Raw genomic sequence first — 21,793 nt, 5'->3', positions numbered from 1 at the left:
AATTTTAATGGAATGCTGGCGATGTCAAAAACTGTTCTGCTATGAATGCAGAAATTTTAGCAAGGCCTTCCCCCTACCCACTCCACATGAATAGGCTTTCTCTTTGAGCAACTGAACTATAAATCTGAACTTCTTTGATTAGCAACAATCTTAAGTAAAACAGAAATGGAAAGTACTTTTCTGAAAGTAAAATAGCAAAAATGTCCTTTATAACAGAAAAATTAACATGCATAGCACAACAACTGAATGATCGCCACTTACAATCTTAGTCTATCATAGAAGAAAGTTCAACTAGATTTGTATCTCATATTTTAGAACCTCCTCCAGGTGTCAGAAGTTTGAATACATATATGATTCTGTACAGTCTCACTTAGGCCAATCAGGTAGTGTGGTCAGTGGACTCTAAACTTTCAAGCATCCATTTCACGCTTTATAACCCCCAAGTGTAAACACAATAGAGATGAAAATGTAAAATTTATAATATAACCATGATATTATTTAAAAGTGACATTTAAGTTGTTTTAACGTATTTGAACACACACCCCCCTTGTGCTGGCTAGTTTTGTGCCAACTTGACCCAAAGCTTAAGTCATTTGGGAAGAGGAAACTTCAACAGCGAAAAGGTTTCTTTCAGATTAGCCTATGGTGCACTTTCATAATTAATAATTGATGTGGGCCAGACACAGCTCACTGTGGACAGTGTCGTCCTAGTCTAATGGTCCTGGACGCCATAACAAAGCAGAATGAGCAAGACATGAGGGAGTTAGCCAGTATCCAATACTTCTTCATTGCCTCTGTATCAATTCCCACGTCTAGGGTCTACCCAGTTTGACTTCCTACTCTGATTCCCTCAGTGGTGGACTATGTTGTGGAAGTTTAAACTGAAGTAAACCCTTTGCTTCCCAAGTTTATTTTGTGTGTTCATGGTATGCTATCACAGCAATAGGAACACTAAGGAATAACCCCATATAAAAACATGGATAGTTGTGATTGCACAGACATTTTAACATTATCATTGGAATAAATAACCCTAATAAGCTAGAGTAAAAACCTGATCCATGAATGTATATTTCATTCTTGTTCAGAAAAAGATGTATTATGCATTGCACAAATTTTGATGAATTAGTAAAAAGGTTATTATAGAAGTAGGCAAATATATCCTCAAGTAGATCTTGAACAAAGAAATATCACAGATCAAAAGTCATGCATAATAATATAACCCAAATCACTAATCATAGAAATGCATATCTAAATACAAACAGATTTTTACCTCTGAGTGTAATAAAAAAATAGCAGCAGGAACAATGAGAAAAAAATTGAGATCCCACCTCACTCAAATTAGAATGGTTATATCAAGAACACAAATGTTAACATTCTGGGAAAATATGCGGAAAGTGGAATCCTTAATCACTACTGGTGAGAGTGTAAGCTGTTATATTCATTATAGAAATCATTACTGAGGTTTCACAAAATACTAAAAACCAACCAACCAACAAACAAAAAAAAAAAAAAACCTACCTCACGACTTAGCTATATCACTCCTGAGTATGTACACAAAGGTGTTCCTACAGGGATACTTGCACATCCATGTTCATATTTTCACTATTAGGATAGCTAGGAAATGGAAACAGCCTCAACACTCATCAACACATTAGTAGATAAAGAAAATGTGTCACAAATACATAATTCTATTCAACTATTTAAAAAATGAAAACATGTTCGCAGAAAAATGGATAGAGCTGGGAATTGTCATAAGCAAAATAAGACAGACTCAGAAAGAAAAATACCACATATTTTCTCCTATATTTTATCAAAATTTTAGTTTTATGACTATGATGTATATCCATGTATATATGTATACGTATATGTATAATTATATATGTAAAATATATGTTTATTTATGTGGGTGAGAATGAGTACAGTTAACATCTAGAACGGAGATCATGAGATGGAAAATAAGCCATGAAGGGAGGAAAGGAAAAAAGTAATAGAATATATGTGACAATATAATTTAATAGAATACATGGAAAGGGGGCTACCGGAGAACAAAGGAGGCAGTATTGGGGGACTATAGCATAGGAGACTGTAGTGGTAAAGGAGGGCCAAAAATTGAACACCACACATGAACATTCTATTATGTACCCCATTGTTTTGTACACTAATATATAGCTACTGAAAATAAATAAAGGAAACTAGATCTGTCACATGGCCATGCCTAAATATTTCTGATTATGTTCTAGAATGAAGAAAAATTTTACGTTCACTAAATCCCTACCTTTGTTGGTGCAACATACACAACCACGCCTTCATCACTCTCCTTCAGCACCTTCTCCATGCAGTAGTAGGAAGCATAAGTTTTGCCAGAGGATGTTGGGGCAACAATGACTGCAGACTCATAGTTATCCACCACATCCAGGAGCTCTCTCTGTAAGGGTGTGAGCATGGTTTGTATCACTCAAATAAGCCGTGTTACTGAGACAGACAGCTCAGTCTGTTTCCATTCTGAGTTTTGTGAGTCACAGTAATAAAGAAGCTGCAGACACACAGAAAAATTAAATGTAGAATCTGATGAACTACTCATTCTCTCAAAGGATGCCATTTTCTTTTTTGCCTTTGAGAGACAAGAGATGAGTTTGATGTGTGAAAATAGAGTATAAAAAAATGAGCTTCACAGAGAAGGAAGACTAATCGGGAAAAATAAGGAACCATTGAGGAGGGCAGTGAATCAAATGTGTCTATTACAGAAATATGATCAAAGTACACAACATACCTGGAAGAAAAGACCACAATTAAACCTGGTTTTGTGCAACTAATATATAATAATAAAAGATAAATCAGTCAAACATAGTGCCAGATTAAGATATTATTAGCAAGATAGTTTTGAATGGTTACAAGTCCAGAGTGCCTTTGAGAATACAATTGGTGGAACCAGCCAATCCATATTTTTTGGCAATAAGCAAATGGATGAAGAGCTGAAATAGCAAAGAGTCTTCATTTTGCTTGTTACCCTCTATGGAGGACTATATGAGGGCGTCATCTCAAACCCTGTGATTTTATTCATCAAGAGTCGAGATGATAAACCCCTAAGGACATTCTCCACAGTTGAGTGGAGAGTGGGGTCTGACTTTCACATGAACTCTGGTGCCCCATATTTGACCATGTCCCCTGGATGGGGAGACCTGGTGGCACTCAGAGGAAGGATAGCAGGCTACCAAGAAGAGACTTGATACTCTATGAGCATATAAAGGGGGAGGAAGTCCCACTCAGTCACAGTCATAAGGGAGGGGAGTAAGGGGAAAAATGGGAGGGAGGGAGGAATGAGAGGATACAAGGGATGGGATAACCATTGAGATGTAATATGAATAAATTAATAAAATAAAAAAAAAGAATCGAGATGATGATTAGTCAAAAGAATGGAAGACCTTTGTGAAGTACAGAAGATACAAACTATTCCCAAATCTCAACCTGCCTTCCCTGTGAATCTAGTCTTCCTCCCTTGCTTCAGAGTGAAAACAGCATGAAATAATTAGAAGATGCATGGAAGGTAGGATATATTTTAACTGTCTTGTGTTGAAACTCCAGAAATGGAAAAGTAAGTAAACATCTTCATCTTAAAGCTAGGCTGCCTCAAGTTTCTCATAACACTAATGAGAAATAGCTCACACAATCTGAAGTGAACGGGACAACTAGTCAGACTGAACCTAAAAATTGCATTTCTTTAAGTAAATAATGCTCAAATTATCAGCATTTCACATTTTGTATGTATGTATTTATATTGAAGTTTGTGGTTTCTTTGAAGACTCATTTGTGTCATATGAATGTGTTTTTTGTTTGGTCCCAAGTGTGGGATGTGGGAGTATTTTTCCACCACACAAGACAGACTCTTTGCCTTTTTAAGCTAAAAAGTGAGAAATTAGGCTAATGAGTAGGCACATGGTGTTTTGCTAGAAGCTGTCTCATTAGAGGGGCATGGTTTTTGCCAGCTGAAAAATATCCTTGTGTGGACTCTGAGAAGAGATAAAGAGGAGCCTACAGACAGGGAGACAATGCTTTTTCATTGCTAAGTTTTGCAATGGTTCACATGGCCTCGCTGGTCTTCATCTTTCTACACTGCACTTCACAGAGAGCAGTACTCCAGAGAACTTCTCTTGGCCCTCCAGCTGAGTCTTGTCGCTTTGACAAGACTGTATCTGCTCAATTGTGCCACTGCTGCTGATTTGTGTTGCTGTTTGCTGTTTGCTGTTTGACTGGACTGCTGGTATCCTGCCAATGAAGGGCAGAACTGCCCCCAAAGAATTACATCTAAACAGTTCTACAACTCCTTTCTCCTAATAACCTTCTTTCTCCTCTACCTGTGGTCAGTGGGTTTAAAGGGAGGTAGAAGCATCTAAGAACCCTAAGTAAAGTAGGTTTTTGGGAAATCTAAGCCCAGGTAGATAGATAGATAGATAGATAGATAGATAGATATTTCAATGTGTGTAGTAGTTGTTACTTCCTAATTTTGTTGCCTTAATATTTATCTTATGTATGTTACAAAAATAGCTAGAATGGTAGTGTTTACAGGTTGTAAATAATAAGCAATTTATCACTTTTTAAACTACCCATATTTCTTCATGTGTATTTATATCGTTTACATATAAAATTCTATTGACAGAGAGAAAACCTGGAGGCTGGTACCAAATGATATTAGCTGCCTAGCACAAACATTTACAAGTGTTGATTCTATTTGTATGAATTCTCACAATACCTTTCCAAGGAAGTAGTCTACATAGTAAATGAAAATTTTAAATTCTTTAAATGAAAAAAAAAATTAGTTCAAATGAGACATTTTAAATAGCAAAGTATTTTAAGTGAAATGACCTTAAATGAAATAACTCAATATTATGAAGTTCATGATAAATATAAATATGAATACAAAAATAGAGGACTGGAACAATAAGATACTCTTTGACTCACACTGGAGTAAAAAATAAAATAATTATTTTTATTCATATTTTACCTGCCATGTGTCCGGAATAAAATCCTGAACTCTGGGGTCTGGATCTTTCCTTTCTTCTCGTATCAAATAGTGACCCATATATTGTAGTTGGAGGCGAGCTGGCCCAATCCCAACTGAATATTTATTCTTTTTTGTCATTTTTATGTCATCTTCTGCATTCTGTTTTAAAAGATTATTTTGAAAGCAATGTACGTTATATTGGCCTTTCAGTGATTAAAATGTTTAGGACTGAGTTTCTTCTATATGAAAACAGTTTAAATCTCCTTTAACATCATGAAGGCATTACCACTTTTATGGGGTACAAATAAATCAGTATATTTCAAGATTTTCAAATGCTTACTCTAATGACTACAACATGAAATATTTAAAACAAGTAAACAACCATTATAGGTTTGAGTTGTTTTGCTAGATTTAAGTATATGGTTAGTTTTAAAAGTCTATATAAACCATCTGATAGTTAGTGTGCATCGTCAAGTTTTATAAAATATTTCTTATTGCTGATTAATTCAATTTTTGGCAGTTGGAGTAACTAAGATGCTATTTTCTATTAAAATTTCACCTAAAAGAGATGACTGTATTTGACAGTTGCTTTGTATGTAGCAAATAACAGCTTAGTTAAAATGAAGCTATCACAAGGCGTACCTGAGTTGGATATATAGAATTTGCTAGCTCATCAAATCCTAAATATGTAAGACATCTGGCTATGAGTTTCTTGTCTGCTTCTTGCAGAAGTTCAGAATGTTTGTCCAACAAGGAATGGATTCTCTTCATCATTTCAACAGCTACACTTAAGTCTTTCATAGTTTCACCTTGGTACAGAATATAAATATTAAAATTGTTACAAAGGCAATCAAATTAACAAATGTTAACCAAGTTCAATTATCAAGTTCATAAATCTTCTACACTTAATAACACTCACTATCTTTATCACCATTAATGAGAATTTTAGAGTAGAAGAGACTAGATAAAAGTTTTGCCGTTCAAAATTAAAATATTATTAAAAACTCCACTGTACAATTTTATAGTGAATTATACATCTTTTCTGTGCCTCATATTGCCATGTCTCTTCTGTTCAAGGAAAATATTGTATAATTTTAAATATCAAATTATAATCTTAGCAAAATTTATTTAGCTCTATTGTAGTCCACAGAAATACTGAATGTATGTCCTGAGTCCATTTATTCAATTCAATCCATCCCTTCCAGCTGTCAAAGCCAAATTTCAAAAACCTGTCAATTTCCCTAGAATCATCTACATTGTTTATTTCTTCCCTCTGCTAACCTTTTCATTCTCACATCTACTTTGTTTCTCCTTTTCTTTTAGTTAGAGTATAGTATTGCCAACCCTATACTGAAAGATATTATACAAGAGCCTACCAAGCAAACTTAATAGAGGTCTTACCTCACCTCCTCAGGAGCGTTCAGTTCACTTACAGAATATACAGTATGTGATGGGTTCACACTGAGCTTTAGAAACTATAGTTGTTATGAATCTGATTCCTAAGGAAACCTTCATGGAAAGATATTTTATGAATTGAATGTAGAGAATAAGTAAGTTTTGGTTGTATGAAAAATGAAAATAAGCAAGTCCTCAATATTTCCTGCCTCATAAATACATCTGTTAGATATATTGGGCCAGAAGGCTAAAGATGATGCTCCAACATTATAGAGTTTTGGGTGACTGCTCAGGTAGCAAAACATCTCTGTCATCTTCTCATTTGGGAAGCTGCTGACCTGCACTCCCTGTATACTCAAGTAATTAATTTTATTCCTTCCCAAGTCTCTGATGGGGTTGAAGACCAGATAGTTTAGTTTGGCAATTAAGCTTAGTTGTTTAGGGGTTAAGATGTTTTTAGGTCTAGATAGACGATAATGAGGTGATGTGATAGATATTGATTAACATTCAGAATTTTAGACTCACCAAGATAGGAAAGATGTTCTCTTCAAGGCTGCCAAATACAAATAGGCAAAACACTAAGAATGTAAAATTTATGTAATTCCTGATTGTGTCATGATTCTTCTTGATGTAGGTACTTTATTGTAATATGTGTAATAATATAAAGGTTTATGTAAAGAATAAAAAATATTTAATAAAAATGAAATAAAATAAACACCAATAAAAAAAGAATGAAAAATAAAAACAATGGCATTTGTGGCAGCTACAATTCTTAATTTCTCTGTCCACCGTGTAGTTCCAGAAAATCCTTATTTATGTCTCTGTGGTATTGGGAATTCCAAATACCTCAGCAAAATTATGTGTTTACTGGAACCCCTTAGGGTTAAAGTGGCGTATGACTAAGTTCTAATGATACCTAATCAAAAGACTTTGGTAGCCATGAAAGTACATTAAAGGAGAGAAAGGGAGCTGAAGAGATGGCTCAGTGGTAAGAGAGCTGCCTCTCTAAGAGAATGGGATTCCCAGAAACAATGTCAGAAACCTCACAATCAGGAACTCCATTTTCAGGGAACTTGATGTTTTCTTCTGCATCTGTGAACAACACACACACACACACATGTGCGCACATGCACACACATGCATGCGTACACACACATGCACACACACAAATAAAAAACCAATCTGAAAGAGCTTCAGCATGCCAATGGAGAGTAAGCTGGAATGTAAGTGGCATACTAAAGGTCACAACTCTGGCCTTGGGAACAAGAACATTGCACTTATGACCTTTCCTGGAAGCACTTTGTTCTTTAACAACCTGCCTCTGCCTCTACCACTAACCATGGGCCCTGTACAATTTTTTTGTTGCCAGACAGAAGAACCTGGAAATCGACCAAGGACTCTGATATGAATCTACAGTGCTTTTAGGCAATCTCTAAATTAAATAAAGCATGTTGTATATCCTTTAAGCCACTCTAAATTCTGATCTCTCTGTTGGCAGCATTCACCTATAAATCTTGATTCAGTGGTTTGGTTGGAGAGAAAGATAAATATATGCTAAGGTAAGCCATACACCTCTAACCAGTGTATACGTCTCTACCTACCCAGCCTTAGTTCATCCTTCTCTTCCTCTTTCTATGTTTTCCCTCTTTCCCTCCATAGAAACTGTAAAGGAGGATATGTGGAAACCTCCCTGACTTTGGAAGAAGTCTGTACAGTAGGGATGATGAGCGCCGAAGACTATATGGTTGGCGTTGACTGTGAGTCTTACAGGATCTAGAGACTCCCCTGGAAGATGGGCCTCTGAACATGCTTGTAAGGGATTCCTATCTTTATTAGACTGATTGACCCATCTTATCTGTGGGTGGAGCCATGGCCTCTGCAGGAATCCTGGCCTATATAAAATAGAAACTAAGCTGAGCATGTCTTCCTCCATCACTCTCTGCCTTCCTACTGTGAATATGATAAGACCAAGAGCTTGAAGCTCCTGCTGCTTTGATACATCCTCCTTGGGCTGATGGACAGAATAAACCCTTTCTCGATTAAGTTGCTTTGATCAAAGTATTATATCACAGCGACTAAGGAAAACTAAGTTAGTAGGCAAGCACAAACACTAACTTATCCAGAAAGAAAATGTTTACTTCGGGAATGCAAAAGTGCCTCGCTGTTATTGGTCCTATTAACAGTGCTCTGTACCTGGTTAGCAGTTGGCTTAAACCTATCTTTAATCGTGCTTATGGATGGTCTATGTCTTCGCTCTTGCCATCTTGTTGAGATTTTTTTGCTCATTGGTAAAAATGGAGGCAATGTTCCTTTGTGCGTCTTACAATACACGTGTCTAGTTAACGGGTGACAAACCACTGTCATTATATCTCTAGTTCATCAAGCCACAAGGATTAATTGCACACAGCATACCTTCAGCTCGGCAGTGCTCCTTCCACACTGCCAAGCAAGCCTTTAACCCTACTTTTTCAGCCTGAACTTTGACTGAGTTACTTTTACATGACTTCAAGAACTCTTCCAGCTTCTTTATTCCAGAGTTTAAGTTTTTTTTCATCTCCTGCTCAATAGAAAATGACAGGACCTTCCATCTTTGTTCTTCTTTCTGTTCTTCATTGGCAAGTAACCTTTTCTTATTCTCTCTAGCAATTATGTCAGCCTTGGTCTCCTGCCCAAATGGAAAGAAACGCATCTTATGACAAGATAGAATTATCCCAGATTGACATTTCATAAATGGAATGATATTTCAAGTACATTGATGATTTTTACCATCATCTCATACTGAACAGTCATAAAAAAATGTGTTTTTAATGAGACACATGGAAGAATAGCAAAATAAAAGGATACAGAGGGTCCTAGAAATCTACAAGTAGAACAATATGATAGGCAGATTTGGGCCCAGGGGTCACGCTCAAACTAAGGCACCAGCCAAGGACAATACAGGAGGTAAACTTTAAACCCCTTCCCAGATCTAGCCAATGGTCAGAATATTCTCCACAGTTGAGTGGAGAGTGTGATATGACTTTCTCACGTACTCTGGTGCCTCACATTTGACCATGTCCCCTGGAGGGGGAGACCTGGTGGCACTCAGAGGAAGGACAGCAGGTTACCAAGAAGAGACTTGATACCCTATGAGAATATATAGGGGGAGGTAATCCCCCTCAGGAACAGTCATAGGGGAGGGGAATAATGGGAAAATGGGGGGGGGAGGAATGGGAGGATACAAGGGATGGGATAAACATTGAGATGTAACAAGAATAAATTAATAAAAAAAAGTAAAAAAAAAAGATTCTATTGATTGAGAAAATATAATAATTCAACTCAGTGAATATAAGGATTTGCTGTAGATAATTTCCTAAATGTCTAGGTAGAGTTAAATATAAAGAAAAGTGTAATGAAACTCAAAGTGACCTTGCAAAGATTCGTTCATGACTCTATGCAGTGAAACTTGCTATTCACTGTGGGACTTTCTGCTGCCTTTCCTACCAAGTAAACTTCCTTCTCCCTATGTGACCATGATATTTCTATCATGATCCCTCTCCAAACCTCATGCCTGTATCATGTGTCATTCCTCTGCCAAGCATCTATCAAACTACACATGGATTACTATATCTGTTCCTACATGCATCAGTGTTCTTCTCTATACCGAGGTCCTTGGGATGAAAACTGCAAGAAAGTTGCCTGGATTACCTAAGGCCAAAGACATTTAGTCCATAACGTCTAATAAGTAAATAATAAAAAGGGGTTGAAAGCAAGGAGCATATAAAAATCATTACATATACAAATATATACCATATTATGTATGTATATGTAGAGATTATATATTACACATAAACTATATATATATATATATATATATTTGCTTTACTTAAAAAATATTTTCAACTGATTTAAATACAATATGGACCTATTTTTACTGAGGTTTTTATTACCCTGATTTATTTCACTTTACATGGACAAATTAGAGGGCCAGTGACATGGTTCAACAAGCAAAGGTGCTTGCCTTGCAAGTATGATGCTCAAGTTCAGTCCCTGGACTCCATGTAAATGTGCAAGGCGAGGACTCCACAAAACTTTCTTCTGACCTTCATACCCACAACACAGTGTCCCCCATTGACTTCCACAGACACACCATAGCATTTCCCCCACTACTGAGGTCTGCATGCATACCCTAGAGGCCCCCGTTGACCTCCACACACACACCATAGCACCCCCACATACTCATCATGCAAACCCACAGAAATAATAAAATAATCTTAAAAGAAAAAATAGAGAATTGTGTTAGCAAAAGAATTCTGACAAAGGCTTTCCATTTTCAGGTTTGTCACGGAAGTAATGTTTAAACATTTACCTGTAATAAGGTCACATTAACGGTCACATTCTCAAACTGATTAATTACAATCAATAACCTTTACAGTTTCCCATCATTTAAACTTGCAAGTAAGTGTTCCCATTGGTCCATTTGCCATAGTTTTTCTACATAAGACAATGGGAAGCCCTAAACTTTTGTCAGGTACCATGTTCCCTTTATCTCAAATGTAAAGACTCGTTACCCTGTTGGTCTTACAGTGCATTTATAAAGCACTTATGGTGTTGAATTTTTGATGACGCATTAGATTTTTAATATGAGGAATATTGAAGCTTATACTTTTTTTTTTTTTTTTTAGCTGTTTTGTGCTGTATGGTGAGAACTTTTGTCAGTTTGCCATTTTGGAGCAGAGAGGAAGACCGTCAAAGAGAGGAGGAAGTGGAGGAGGGGAAGGGAAAGGAGGAAGAAGAAGTGGAGGAAAAGAAGGTGAAAGAGATAAATAAAGAGCAATAGGAAGAGAGGATTCTTCCTTTTCTCCTCCACCTCCTCCGGATGTTCCTAAATGATCAGGCAAAGTTTTCACTGATTTGGATAAAAACTGAGATGGTCCTGACCATGACAAAGAGGCAGTAATGTCAAACAGGAGTTGATTAGGCTTGCTTTTCATAAGCAGGGCAAACAGCCTGTATCCATTCCTCAGTGGACCTGTGAAGAAATTTGAGGAGAGAGGACTCCCCCTGGCGTCAACATCAGGTACTGCAATGCTGCGTGTTATTTTAACTATTATTTGGGAGCGCTGTTTGTTAATCACCCAGCTGGCAGCTGTCCTTGAGAGTTGTAAAGCTTGAACCCCCTGCTTGTTAATTAGTTGTATACCTGGCAAAGAAATAGCATGTCTTTTGGTTTTTGATTTGTTTGCTTGTTTGTTTTGTTTTAAAATTTTGCTAAAATTCTCCCAACCATTCGCATCCAGAAATAAAAACTTTAAAATCTTTGTATGGGGTCTTCACAGGCTTCACTTCTGATGACTTTGCCATGCTAACCTCCTTGGACAAGGTCGAGAGCTGTCACAGTTCCGCTGCAGTTGGGTGTGCTAACATGTTATATTTTCGAACAACTGGTATTTAGGCGAGTTCCCATGAAATTAGTACCTTCTAATCTTTAGCATTGGGGTCCACTAATGCAAATATGTAGACAAAATTTTTAAGTATGACCTTCATCTAACATCATAAAATTAGTAAGTCTAGTTTTTAAAAATAATCTATATTTGCAGAGTAATATTATCATAATGCTAACATATAATTTTCACATATCATTTTTTATTCTAGAGATAAATTGAGCTTTCATCCACTGTATTTTACTGTTAATTAATGTTCTTTGTAAACAAATTGATTAAAAAGTAATTATAATAGCAGTAATATCAGTGGTAAAATTAAGGGGTTGTAGTCTGTACAGGAAAAGGAAATGAGCAGCTTTAACTTTGTAGCTGAAGAAAATGATGAATGAATTAACTATTTAAATACTTGAGGAAAAGTGCAGAAAATCTACATAAGTCAAGGAAAGAAATCCATGGGTTTCGTGTTTATTTTTGTTGCATTTATAAAAATATTCTGATTATTACTAACTGATAAACTATATTTTAATATTAATGTGAATTTTAAGTCAACCCTTAACATTTCATTTGCTTCTCTAAATAAGGATTATGTCATTATATAGAGTGGGTCATATGTAACAATGTATATGCATGTTAGAATTTCTTAGCAGGTATGATAATAAACATGATTCTTTTTGTGTTTGTTACTTTTTTGTGCTGCAATAAAACACTAAAGGCAATGAATGATGGCAGTGCAGAAGCATGGCACCTAGAGGTAGAATCTGAAAGTTTACATCTTAAACTACAAACAGGAAGTAGACAGCAAACTCAAAGTGGCAAGTCTTTAAATGCTCAAACCCTGCCCCCAGTGATACACTTCCACCAACAAGGCCATCCTACTCACTGCAACTGGGAGCCTCACATTCAAACACCTGTGACTATGGATACACCACTTTCAACATGCTGTACCCACATATGTAAGAAAGGAAGACATCTATGGAAAGAAGCCATCAATAGAATGAGCAAGCATCGATATAATAAAAAAAATAGAAGCAGAAGCTTTTTTATGATAATAAAAATTACAGAAACTTACATGTGTCTTTGTGCTCTTGGACTTGACACAATCCTTCTTTGGCTTAGGGCTTTGAGTTGTGATGACCTTTGAAGAGACTGAATCTAATGAGTTCCCATAAAATCGCTGAAAAACATGATACTTCTGCACGCTTCTAAGATGTTTGGGGTCTCTTGAATGTTCTGAAGGAGGGAAAAAACTTAAAATGTAGTATTACTGTGATTTCCCAGTAGCGTCTCTCAAACTGTTCACACTATTCTGCATATAGGCACTATTCTTTCTAGTATAGAACGTTATTTTTAGCTAATCTGTTTGACCTGAGATTGTATCTTAAATTAGTCTATCTCATCCATAGAATAAAAGTGGTAAATTTTTAAACTTTTTTTTCCTATGGAATTAAACCTAGTATGTCATGGACCCAGATCAATGGTTCTACCACTGGGTAATAACGTCCAGCTGCTCCAACACTTCCAAAGCAATTTTCATGGCCTATTTCCAAAAGAAATACCAAGAATGTTATTTAATTGTGTTGATTAAATGTGTTCTTTGACAACTGTCATTCTCTTTTATATCCATTTTATCCTGTCATCTCCCCTACCTCCATAAAGTTGTCTTTTTCAAACTCATAACTTTTTGTTTTAATTCATGACTCATGAATTTTAATCATAGCTATTGGTTTTGAAACAACTATCAGTGGTACACAACTGAAGAGAATGGCTATCCCTCATCTAGGATCCATCAGTATTTAATCATTTAGCAGTGATGAGTAGAACTCCATGAGTACCCTTCCAGGAGGTTGGGTTTTGTTTTGTTTTGTTTTGTTTCATTGTTTGTTTGCTTGAGACAGACTCTAAGCATAACCCTGTGAATGAGCCTAAGAAGGCAGAATAAAGAAGAAAACTACCTAAGATATTCTGGTTCCCTTGAATTAAGGGGTAGGAAAATATAAAGCCCTTATCCTGGGCCACTGGCATAGAACTGAGAGCTTAATCTCTCTATATTAGGCTTGAGAGAACATTCCAATTCCTTAAACTACAAACCATCTTCCCCCAACACAGTGTCAAGCTCATGAGACAAAGATTATATGTGCATTCCTCTACCTAAGACACCTACAAGCTCTATATGAATAACCCCCAGGAAATAAAGTGAGAATTCTCTATTAATACCCTTCGTGTTGTACATCTGAATATCTTCTTAACTGTTGTTCCTCAAAAGTATTCATTTGTGTTCATAATATTTTTTCACTTTGAAATAAAGGGCAGAATAAAGTAGAATTAAATGATTTCAACTGAATCAGCATGCTCACCATTAAAATTGGCCTTTGTCCTGTCATAGTCATCACTGAGGGGTCTGTGGGAATGCCAGTGCACAAGCTCATCAAATTCCTTATGCTTGACCAGTGAGGTGACAGTGGGATCATCACTGGGAGACAAAATAATATACAAAAATATTTCAAATTCCATCCCTCCAAATCCAACACATTTTCAAATTTTGAAAGGCATAGTTCCTTCTCCTCTTTCTTAAATACAACATGAGTGATAGGATCTAAAGAACATTTTATTAGGAGTTTTACATATCAGACCACTTCATGTCTCCAACAAGTCTCAAGCATTCTTTGTATTATTAATTTTAAAATAGTGGTGGGATACTTTTTTCTCCAATTAAAATCATACAAATGTCATGATGATGGTAAACAATTAACATGTTACAAAAAATGCTGCATGTGATGTACTGTCTTAAATGTACCATGTTCTTAGAGTTTATTCAGAAAAAGTTTTCTAAAAGAACCTTTAATAAATAATGTATCTATTCCAAACAAGGTTTTATTGAAACATATGTAGGCCTTACTTCTTTAGGAAAGGCAAGTCTTTCAAAATGTCTCCAGTAAAGTCATCAACCAAAGTACATGACATTGGAATAAACCCCAAATTTGGCATTGTCTCCCGGGAACTTTCTGTAAATAAAAAAAAATGGGATAAATTTAAATATGAAGTTTTCAGACAGGAAGACAATACATTGTTTTCCAAAATTTCACATTTAAAAATATTTTATATTCACTTCATTTGTAATCTAATTCCAATCCTGCATATAAAGCTATTCCCAACATGGAGTCTTTTGGAACATAGTAGATAATAGGTAGATAGATAGACAGACAGACAGACAGACAGACAGGCAATATCTAAGCAAGTAAGTGAACAGATTAAATAAGTACATGCCTGGATGGCTAGGTAGATGAATTGATAGATACATGATGATGGTAAAGATGACAGATAACACATGATAGACAGATAAATAGTAGATGGCAGATAGATAAACCCTGTGGTGTTTATTGTTAAATACTTAATCTTTTTATTGTTGTCTACTAAGAGATAAATAATCTAAAGACAGAAATTTGAGAGGTCACATACACAGTGTCAAAAATGAACTTAAAAATAGAGAAAAACAAAAGTGAAGAGACTGATATTATTACAATACTCACTTTGAGCTTCTTTTTGGTCTATAAACAAGCATGTATAGATGACAAAAACAGTAGGTCAGAGACTAATAGATGACAAACAGATGTAAGATAGATGATAGATAGATAGATAGATAGATAGATAGATAGATAGATAGATATGATTTGGGTGGATGGTCTAATGTACTTTGATGCTAATTAATGAAAAGCCATCCCACCTAGGCAGGGAAGATGAGACAGGAGTGGCTACGGGGCTCAAGGAGGAGAGAGAGGAATCCTGGGAAGAAGAAGAAGAAGAAGAAGAAGAAGAAGAAGAAGAAGAAGAAGAAGAAGAAGAAGAAGAAGAAAAGAAAAAAAGAAAGAAAGAAAGAAAGAAAGGCCACAAGGAGGAAGGAGAGAGACCTGAAGTGAAGAGAGGAAGGCTGCCATAGGTTAGATGGAGGAGAAGCAGCACATGGCCAGCATGGATGGAGAATCCTGCCCAGATAAAGAACATTAATAAGTATTTGGGATTATGGATGGGAGGTAGCTTGATAGAAGGTATTAGAAGCAGATGGCATGGGATACCTGCCACACTATGGGAAATAGTTTAGAGGACTAATGTCTGCCCTGCCCCAGGTTAACTAAGACTATTTTAAAATATAACTAATGTCAGTGTCTTAATTGATTGCTAGCTGGGCATATTGATACTGATAATACATATAATTTAAAAACAATGAGATTATAGATAGATGATAGATAGATAGATAGATAGATAGATAGATAGATAGATAGATAGATGAAGAGATCAGATACATCTTAAAGCTGTGATAACTGGCAAAATGAATATTCTTTAATTAGTATATGGTACACAAGCCTCCTGGTGCTCTCTATTCCTGTGTTTTCCCAAATGCCTTCTGTAAAAAACTACTGTAAATACTTTTCTCCTTATCATCTACAGAGATGAATCCAGAATCACTGAGAATAACCCTCAGTCAAAGTCATAATAGTAACTGAAGAATAAGTACCCCAGCTCTCTTGCTCCTCACAGAAGTTAGTATGTACTCCACCCCAAGATTTCCAATGCAGTTCACCACTTGTCTCCCAAGTAGAAACCTGCTCATTAACAGGATCTGTAAAGTGCTCTTTACTTTCTGCCCTAATCTATTTCTAACAATTCCCAGACTGGCCCAATAAACTCCTTGTACCAGTGGTCTATGGTTTGTCATAGAAGGCAAGAATACAAACACACACACACACACACACACACACACACACACACACACACACACACTGCATGTATGTATGTTTAAATGTATATATGGATGGATAGATGGATGGATGGATGGATGGATGCTAAGTTCTCAGTAAACTTTCTTTTTATACTTCCTCTTAATAATTTTTTCTGAAATTCATTGTAATATCAAGAATGTTATTATATAAAACAAATTTTTGTTCTTCTGCAAATGTGCATACTACCCTCCATCCTTGGACAGTTTATGAACTACAAATAACTCTGTTACATTCTGAATTAATCATAATTTTTCTTCCTTTATAGTTGGTTGATTCTTTTGTGATGTTCTTATTTCTCATCTTACAATTTGACTTTGTGTGTCTAGGGAATGTATTTGTCTGATAAATATGTTCCTGCATTTGATTTATCACATTTGAGGTTGTAAATTTGTATCAATCCAGGTAAATGTTAGGTCATTACTTTTTCAATCATGCCATTCACATCTTTTCATTCTTTTCTTCTGTTTCCAAATGAACCAAAGGCTGGCTTTCACTCTCCACGTCTTTCTATATGTTTAGACCTTGTTTAGTCTCTCTCTCTCTCTCTCTCTCTCTCTCTCTCTCTCTCTCTCTCTCTCTCTTCTCTCTCTCTCTCTCTCTCTCTCTCTCTCTCTCTCTCTCTCTCTCTCTCTCTCTCTCTGTGTGTGTGTGTGTGTGTGTGTGTGTGTGTGTGTGTGTGTATGTGTGTGTGTGTGGTGTTAGCTGGGCCTCATGGTGCATGCCTGTAATATCACACTGGAAAAGCGGATGCACAAAGTTCAGGAGCTATCATCCTCAGCTACCTAGTGAATTCAAGGCTAGCCCAGACAACATAGCACCTTATCCCAAGAAACACACACACACACACATTAAAACAAAAAGGATACACAGAGAAAACTAGAGACACAGTCAGGAAAATTAACATGCCTACTATATCAAATGATTATCTGTAGCTTCTCTTGTATGTTTTTGTGTTTTGACCTTGGTGTTCAGATTACCTACAATCCTTTATTTTTCCAAATCATTAGTGTATATGATAGAATATTTAGAATAATGAATGTTATCCTTCATGCTTTGTGTTACCCTCTTTTTGTACATCAAATCTAGACCTATTTTCTTCCATAGGTGTAAAATTTTACCCTTTGGCCTACATTTTCTCCGAACACCGCTCCTGCAATAACTACCTATTTATTTCACTCTATTTCTATGTGTTTTTAGACTGTGTGTGTAAATAGTGTCACATAGTGTTTTTCTTTCTGTAACTAGCTTATTTTATTTGACATAATAGTATTTTCCACCTGTTTTGCTTTTCTGCACTGGAAACGGAGCCCACAGCCTCACACATGCGAGGACACATTACCAATGAGGCAAGTCTTCAACTCTAAATGTGATCCTATTTCTATCTATTATGCACAACTCCCCCATTATTAATATCCAATCATCGTTTAAACCCACTCAGTATTTTGATTCTCTACAAAATTGATTATTGAAGTAAATATTGTTTTAGAGTTTTTTGTTATTTTTCTTATTTCAAGTTTCACATTTAATATCTTAAATATTTTCAAATTTTATTCAGAAAGAATGTAGTAATTGTGATGATTTAAAAACCAGAAGTTATCAGTTCTGTATGCAGCTAATTGTGTTCTTAGTTTTGTTTTGGTTTTTTTTTTTTTTTTTTTTTTTGGCTCTTTCATAAATTCTATCAGTACTCATCTTGACATATAATCTCATAAAACAAATGTTTACAATTTGTTCCTCATAATAATTTGCCAGATCTCTCCAATCACTTTCATATTTTGGAGTAAAGCAGCTTTGCATTGTGCACCAGACCCAAGATGACTCCTTTGTCACTTCCATTTGTTGAAAGGCTGTGTGGCAACTGTTAGTCCTGCTACCACCTGGCTCTGGCCTTGTCTCCTGTGCTTGACCCTAGAAAAGACACAATCACCTATACAGGTGAAGCTCAGAATAGGCCAACGCAGTGATTGGGCAAAAGACTTTCTAAAGAGACTTCTGGCTTCTTTTTATTCATTGGCATCTCATACTCCCCCTCTAACACATGCCTATGTGCATATGACACCACACTAGTCCTAAAATGGCTTCCGTGGTTCTCAGCTTTCCCAGAGTTGCATTGCAGCCTTCACCCATTCTATTGCTTTGAGTGGAACTATCACTATGCTATAGGATATTGAGTATCTTCTGTCAACCATTATTACACAAAGAAAATTGTCACATTGCTAGAAATAAAACTCACTCAGATCTGATTTATTTAATTGGCAACATAAATTACAAATATATATATATATATATATATATATATATATATATATATATATATATATAAAGTTTCAGTAGTATTCAAATCACACAACCACGTGAACATGACGACTATTTAAACACACAAATGCCAGGTAATAATTTCTACTCGGAGTTTTCACATTTTTTTTCCATCAAATTAAATTGGGAATAAATTACCTTTGATTGGTGATGGGGTCTTCTGAAGGAAATGAAGCTTTGTTGTTCTCAAAGGAAATGGATTCCCGACATTAAATTTTGTGACCAACTTTGACACAGTGCTCCAGAGATGGTCATACTCCTTCATGATGGCATCTCCTACATTCAAATCCAGGCCTGGGTCAGAATTAAAAATACTCAGTATTAAGAAGCACTGGCCAATGTATTCACACACACACACACACACACACACACACACACACACACACACACACATCTTCACTTAAGTCATCAAGTTCTGAAAGATGAGGCAAACAGTAGAATTTTCAGTAGGCCTCCCAATGAATCTAAAGGAAAATGGTCACTTCATAGACAACGCCCACAACACCTTAAAGCTGGTCTTGCTTTTCTGCTTGATGACTTAATATTAAGAATGAATATATTAATAATAACCAACAGTGGAGATTTAATTATTAAGAGAATAAAAATTTTATATCACATATAACCTGATAAATATTAACCCTGAATAACACTAAAATAAAAATTAACAAAGAATCATTAGTTTATAAGTAGCTAATTTATTCTAATGTGTACACTATGAAGGAGACAAATATTGTTGTCAGAGACATTTACATAATACTCAAGTACTATTTTATTTTTCTTTGACTATAAAAACACAAGAAAAAATATTCTAACAAAATAAAAACCAACTTATACAAAGAAAATATAGGGATTATCTCTTGGAAAAACTTAAAATATCAGATAATGGTGAAATGTTTCTATTAAAAGGAGCAATTTTATTTATAAACATGCACCACATGTGAAAATGAGCTGCTATGCATTGCCAAACACATAAACATGTGCTTTTAGCAATAATATTTATGTACTAATATTAAGTTGAAAAATATTTTAAATTGTTATATTCATTCTGTCTTCCACTATATAAAAATTATAAACAAAGACTGTGAAAGCAGAAAATAATTTCTATTTATACAACAAACATTAAAGAAATTATTTTGAAGCGGTGGACTCTTTATGAGATTTCTCTCTAAAGAAAGGTGATGTTTATTATATGGTAAACTGATACCTTCTGTATTTTCATTTTCATAGTAAAAAGCAATATTCTTCAACAAAGGCTCATCACTTAAATCAGAAAGGTGAAGGAAATTCAGACTCCAGAATTCAAACATGTGCACGTTACTTAGGATGAAATATTCACACCACTTTTTCTGAAAATTAAAAATAAAACAAGTATATTGACAGCTTTCATGTCCACAGTAATATGTAGAGTGACTTCATACACATTTATAACAAATGGCAGGGATGTCCCAATTCTCATTAGCAGTGTAAACCCATTTAGACCAAATAAGGATCGTGCTTTGTTCTTTGAAAATTGAGGCATTACATAAAATAAGAAGTGATTTAAGAAGGAATTTAAACTGGATGTGGCCATGCTATAATCCCAGCACTGGAGAGGCTAAAGTGTGAGGTCACTGCAAATCGGAGGACAGTGTATGTTACACAGTCAGTCTCAGACCAACTTGGCCTACACAGGGTCTGGATACAAAATCAACTCAAAACAACCAGTAGCCCTCCTTTATACAAAAGACAAATAGGTTAAGAAAGAAATTAAGAAAACAACACCCTTCACAATAGACACACACACACACACACACATACACACAACCATAAAATATCTTGGTGTAACTCTAACCAATCAAGTGAAAGACCTGTATGAGAAAAACTTCAAGACTCTGAAGAAATTGAAGAAGATATCAGAAGATGGAAAAATCTCCCATGCTCATGGATCAGTAAGATTAACATGGCCATCTTACCAATTCCTACCAAAATACCAACAGAATTCTTTATAGACCTTGAAAGAACAATTCTCAACTTCATATGGAAAAACAAAAAACCCCGAATAGCTAAGACAATCCTATACAATAAAAGATCTTCTGAAGTTACGTCCATCCCTGATCTCAAGCTGTACTATAGAGCATCAGTAATGAAAACTGGCGTAGAAACAGACAGGTGGATCAATGGAATCAAATCAAAGACCCAGAAATAAACCCACACACCAAGAACATTTGATTTTTTGACAAGGAGGCCAAAGCCATAGAATGGAAAAAGATAGCCTCGTCAACAAATGGTGCTGGTCTAACTGCATGGCTACATAGAAAAATGCAAATAGATTCTTGTTTATTGCCCTGCACAAAAATAAAATCCAAACAGATTAAAGACCTCAACATAAAACCAGACACACTAAATCTGTTAGAAGAAAATTCTTGGAAAACTCCTGTGCTCATAAGCACAGGAGAAAACTTCCTGAACAGAATTTCAACAGCTCAGGCCCTAAGATCAACAATTAACAAATGGGACCTCATGAAACTGAAAAGTTTCTGTAAATGGTAAATGTAATGAATGCAAGCACTATCAAGTAAAAATATTGTAACCTAATGACCTCTTTATTCACATTCAAATCAATACACTTCATGAACTCCCTCCACATTGTCCAGGCTGGACTTTCACAGAAGCATGTATGCAAGGACTATCCCTCCTTGACTAAGAAAAAGACACTCACCATGCAGGTGACCTAACTCCATAAGCTTAACCACTCTTAAGAATACTATAGAAGCCTTCTTGGAGCCATAAGAGCCCTCAGTAATTCCTTCCTTAGTGTCTAACACCATCAACAGCTATGTAGCTAAATAGTCCTCCAAATCCCCAAATCCAGTTCTGTATCTACACTCTTTGGTCTACATTGCAAG

General features: G+C 35.7%; 1 protein-coding gene across 1 annotated transcript in view; it reads right to left on the bottom strand.

Annotated features, from left to right (window-relative positions):
* The window catches only part of Ddx60 (DExD/H-box helicase 60), a 94,054-nt gene that overhangs the window by 58,985 nt on the left and 13,276 nt on the right, over positions 1–21,793 (bottom strand). Inside the window, 9 exon segments of the mRNA XM_051169803.1 lie at positions 2,276–2,425; positions 5,000–5,158; positions 5,642–5,808; positions 8,807–9,059; positions 12,887–13,047; positions 14,172–14,287; positions 14,714–14,819; positions 19,047–19,202; positions 20,113–20,254. Coding sequence (XP_051025760.1) covers positions 2,276–2,425; positions 5,000–5,158; positions 5,642–5,808; positions 8,807–9,059; positions 12,887–13,047; positions 14,172–14,287; positions 14,714–14,819; positions 19,047–19,202; positions 20,113–20,254 — 1,410 coding nt within the window.

The sequence above is a fragment of the Acomys russatus genome, chromosome 27 (assembly GCF_903995435.1).
Source record: "Acomys russatus chromosome 27, mAcoRus1.1, whole genome shotgun sequence".
In the NCBI taxonomy this organism is placed as follows: Eukaryota; Metazoa; Chordata; class Mammalia; order Rodentia; family Muridae; genus Acomys; species Acomys russatus.
The sequence above is the reverse complement of the archived record's forward strand: the minus strand, read 5'-3'. Positions and strand labels throughout refer to the sequence as shown.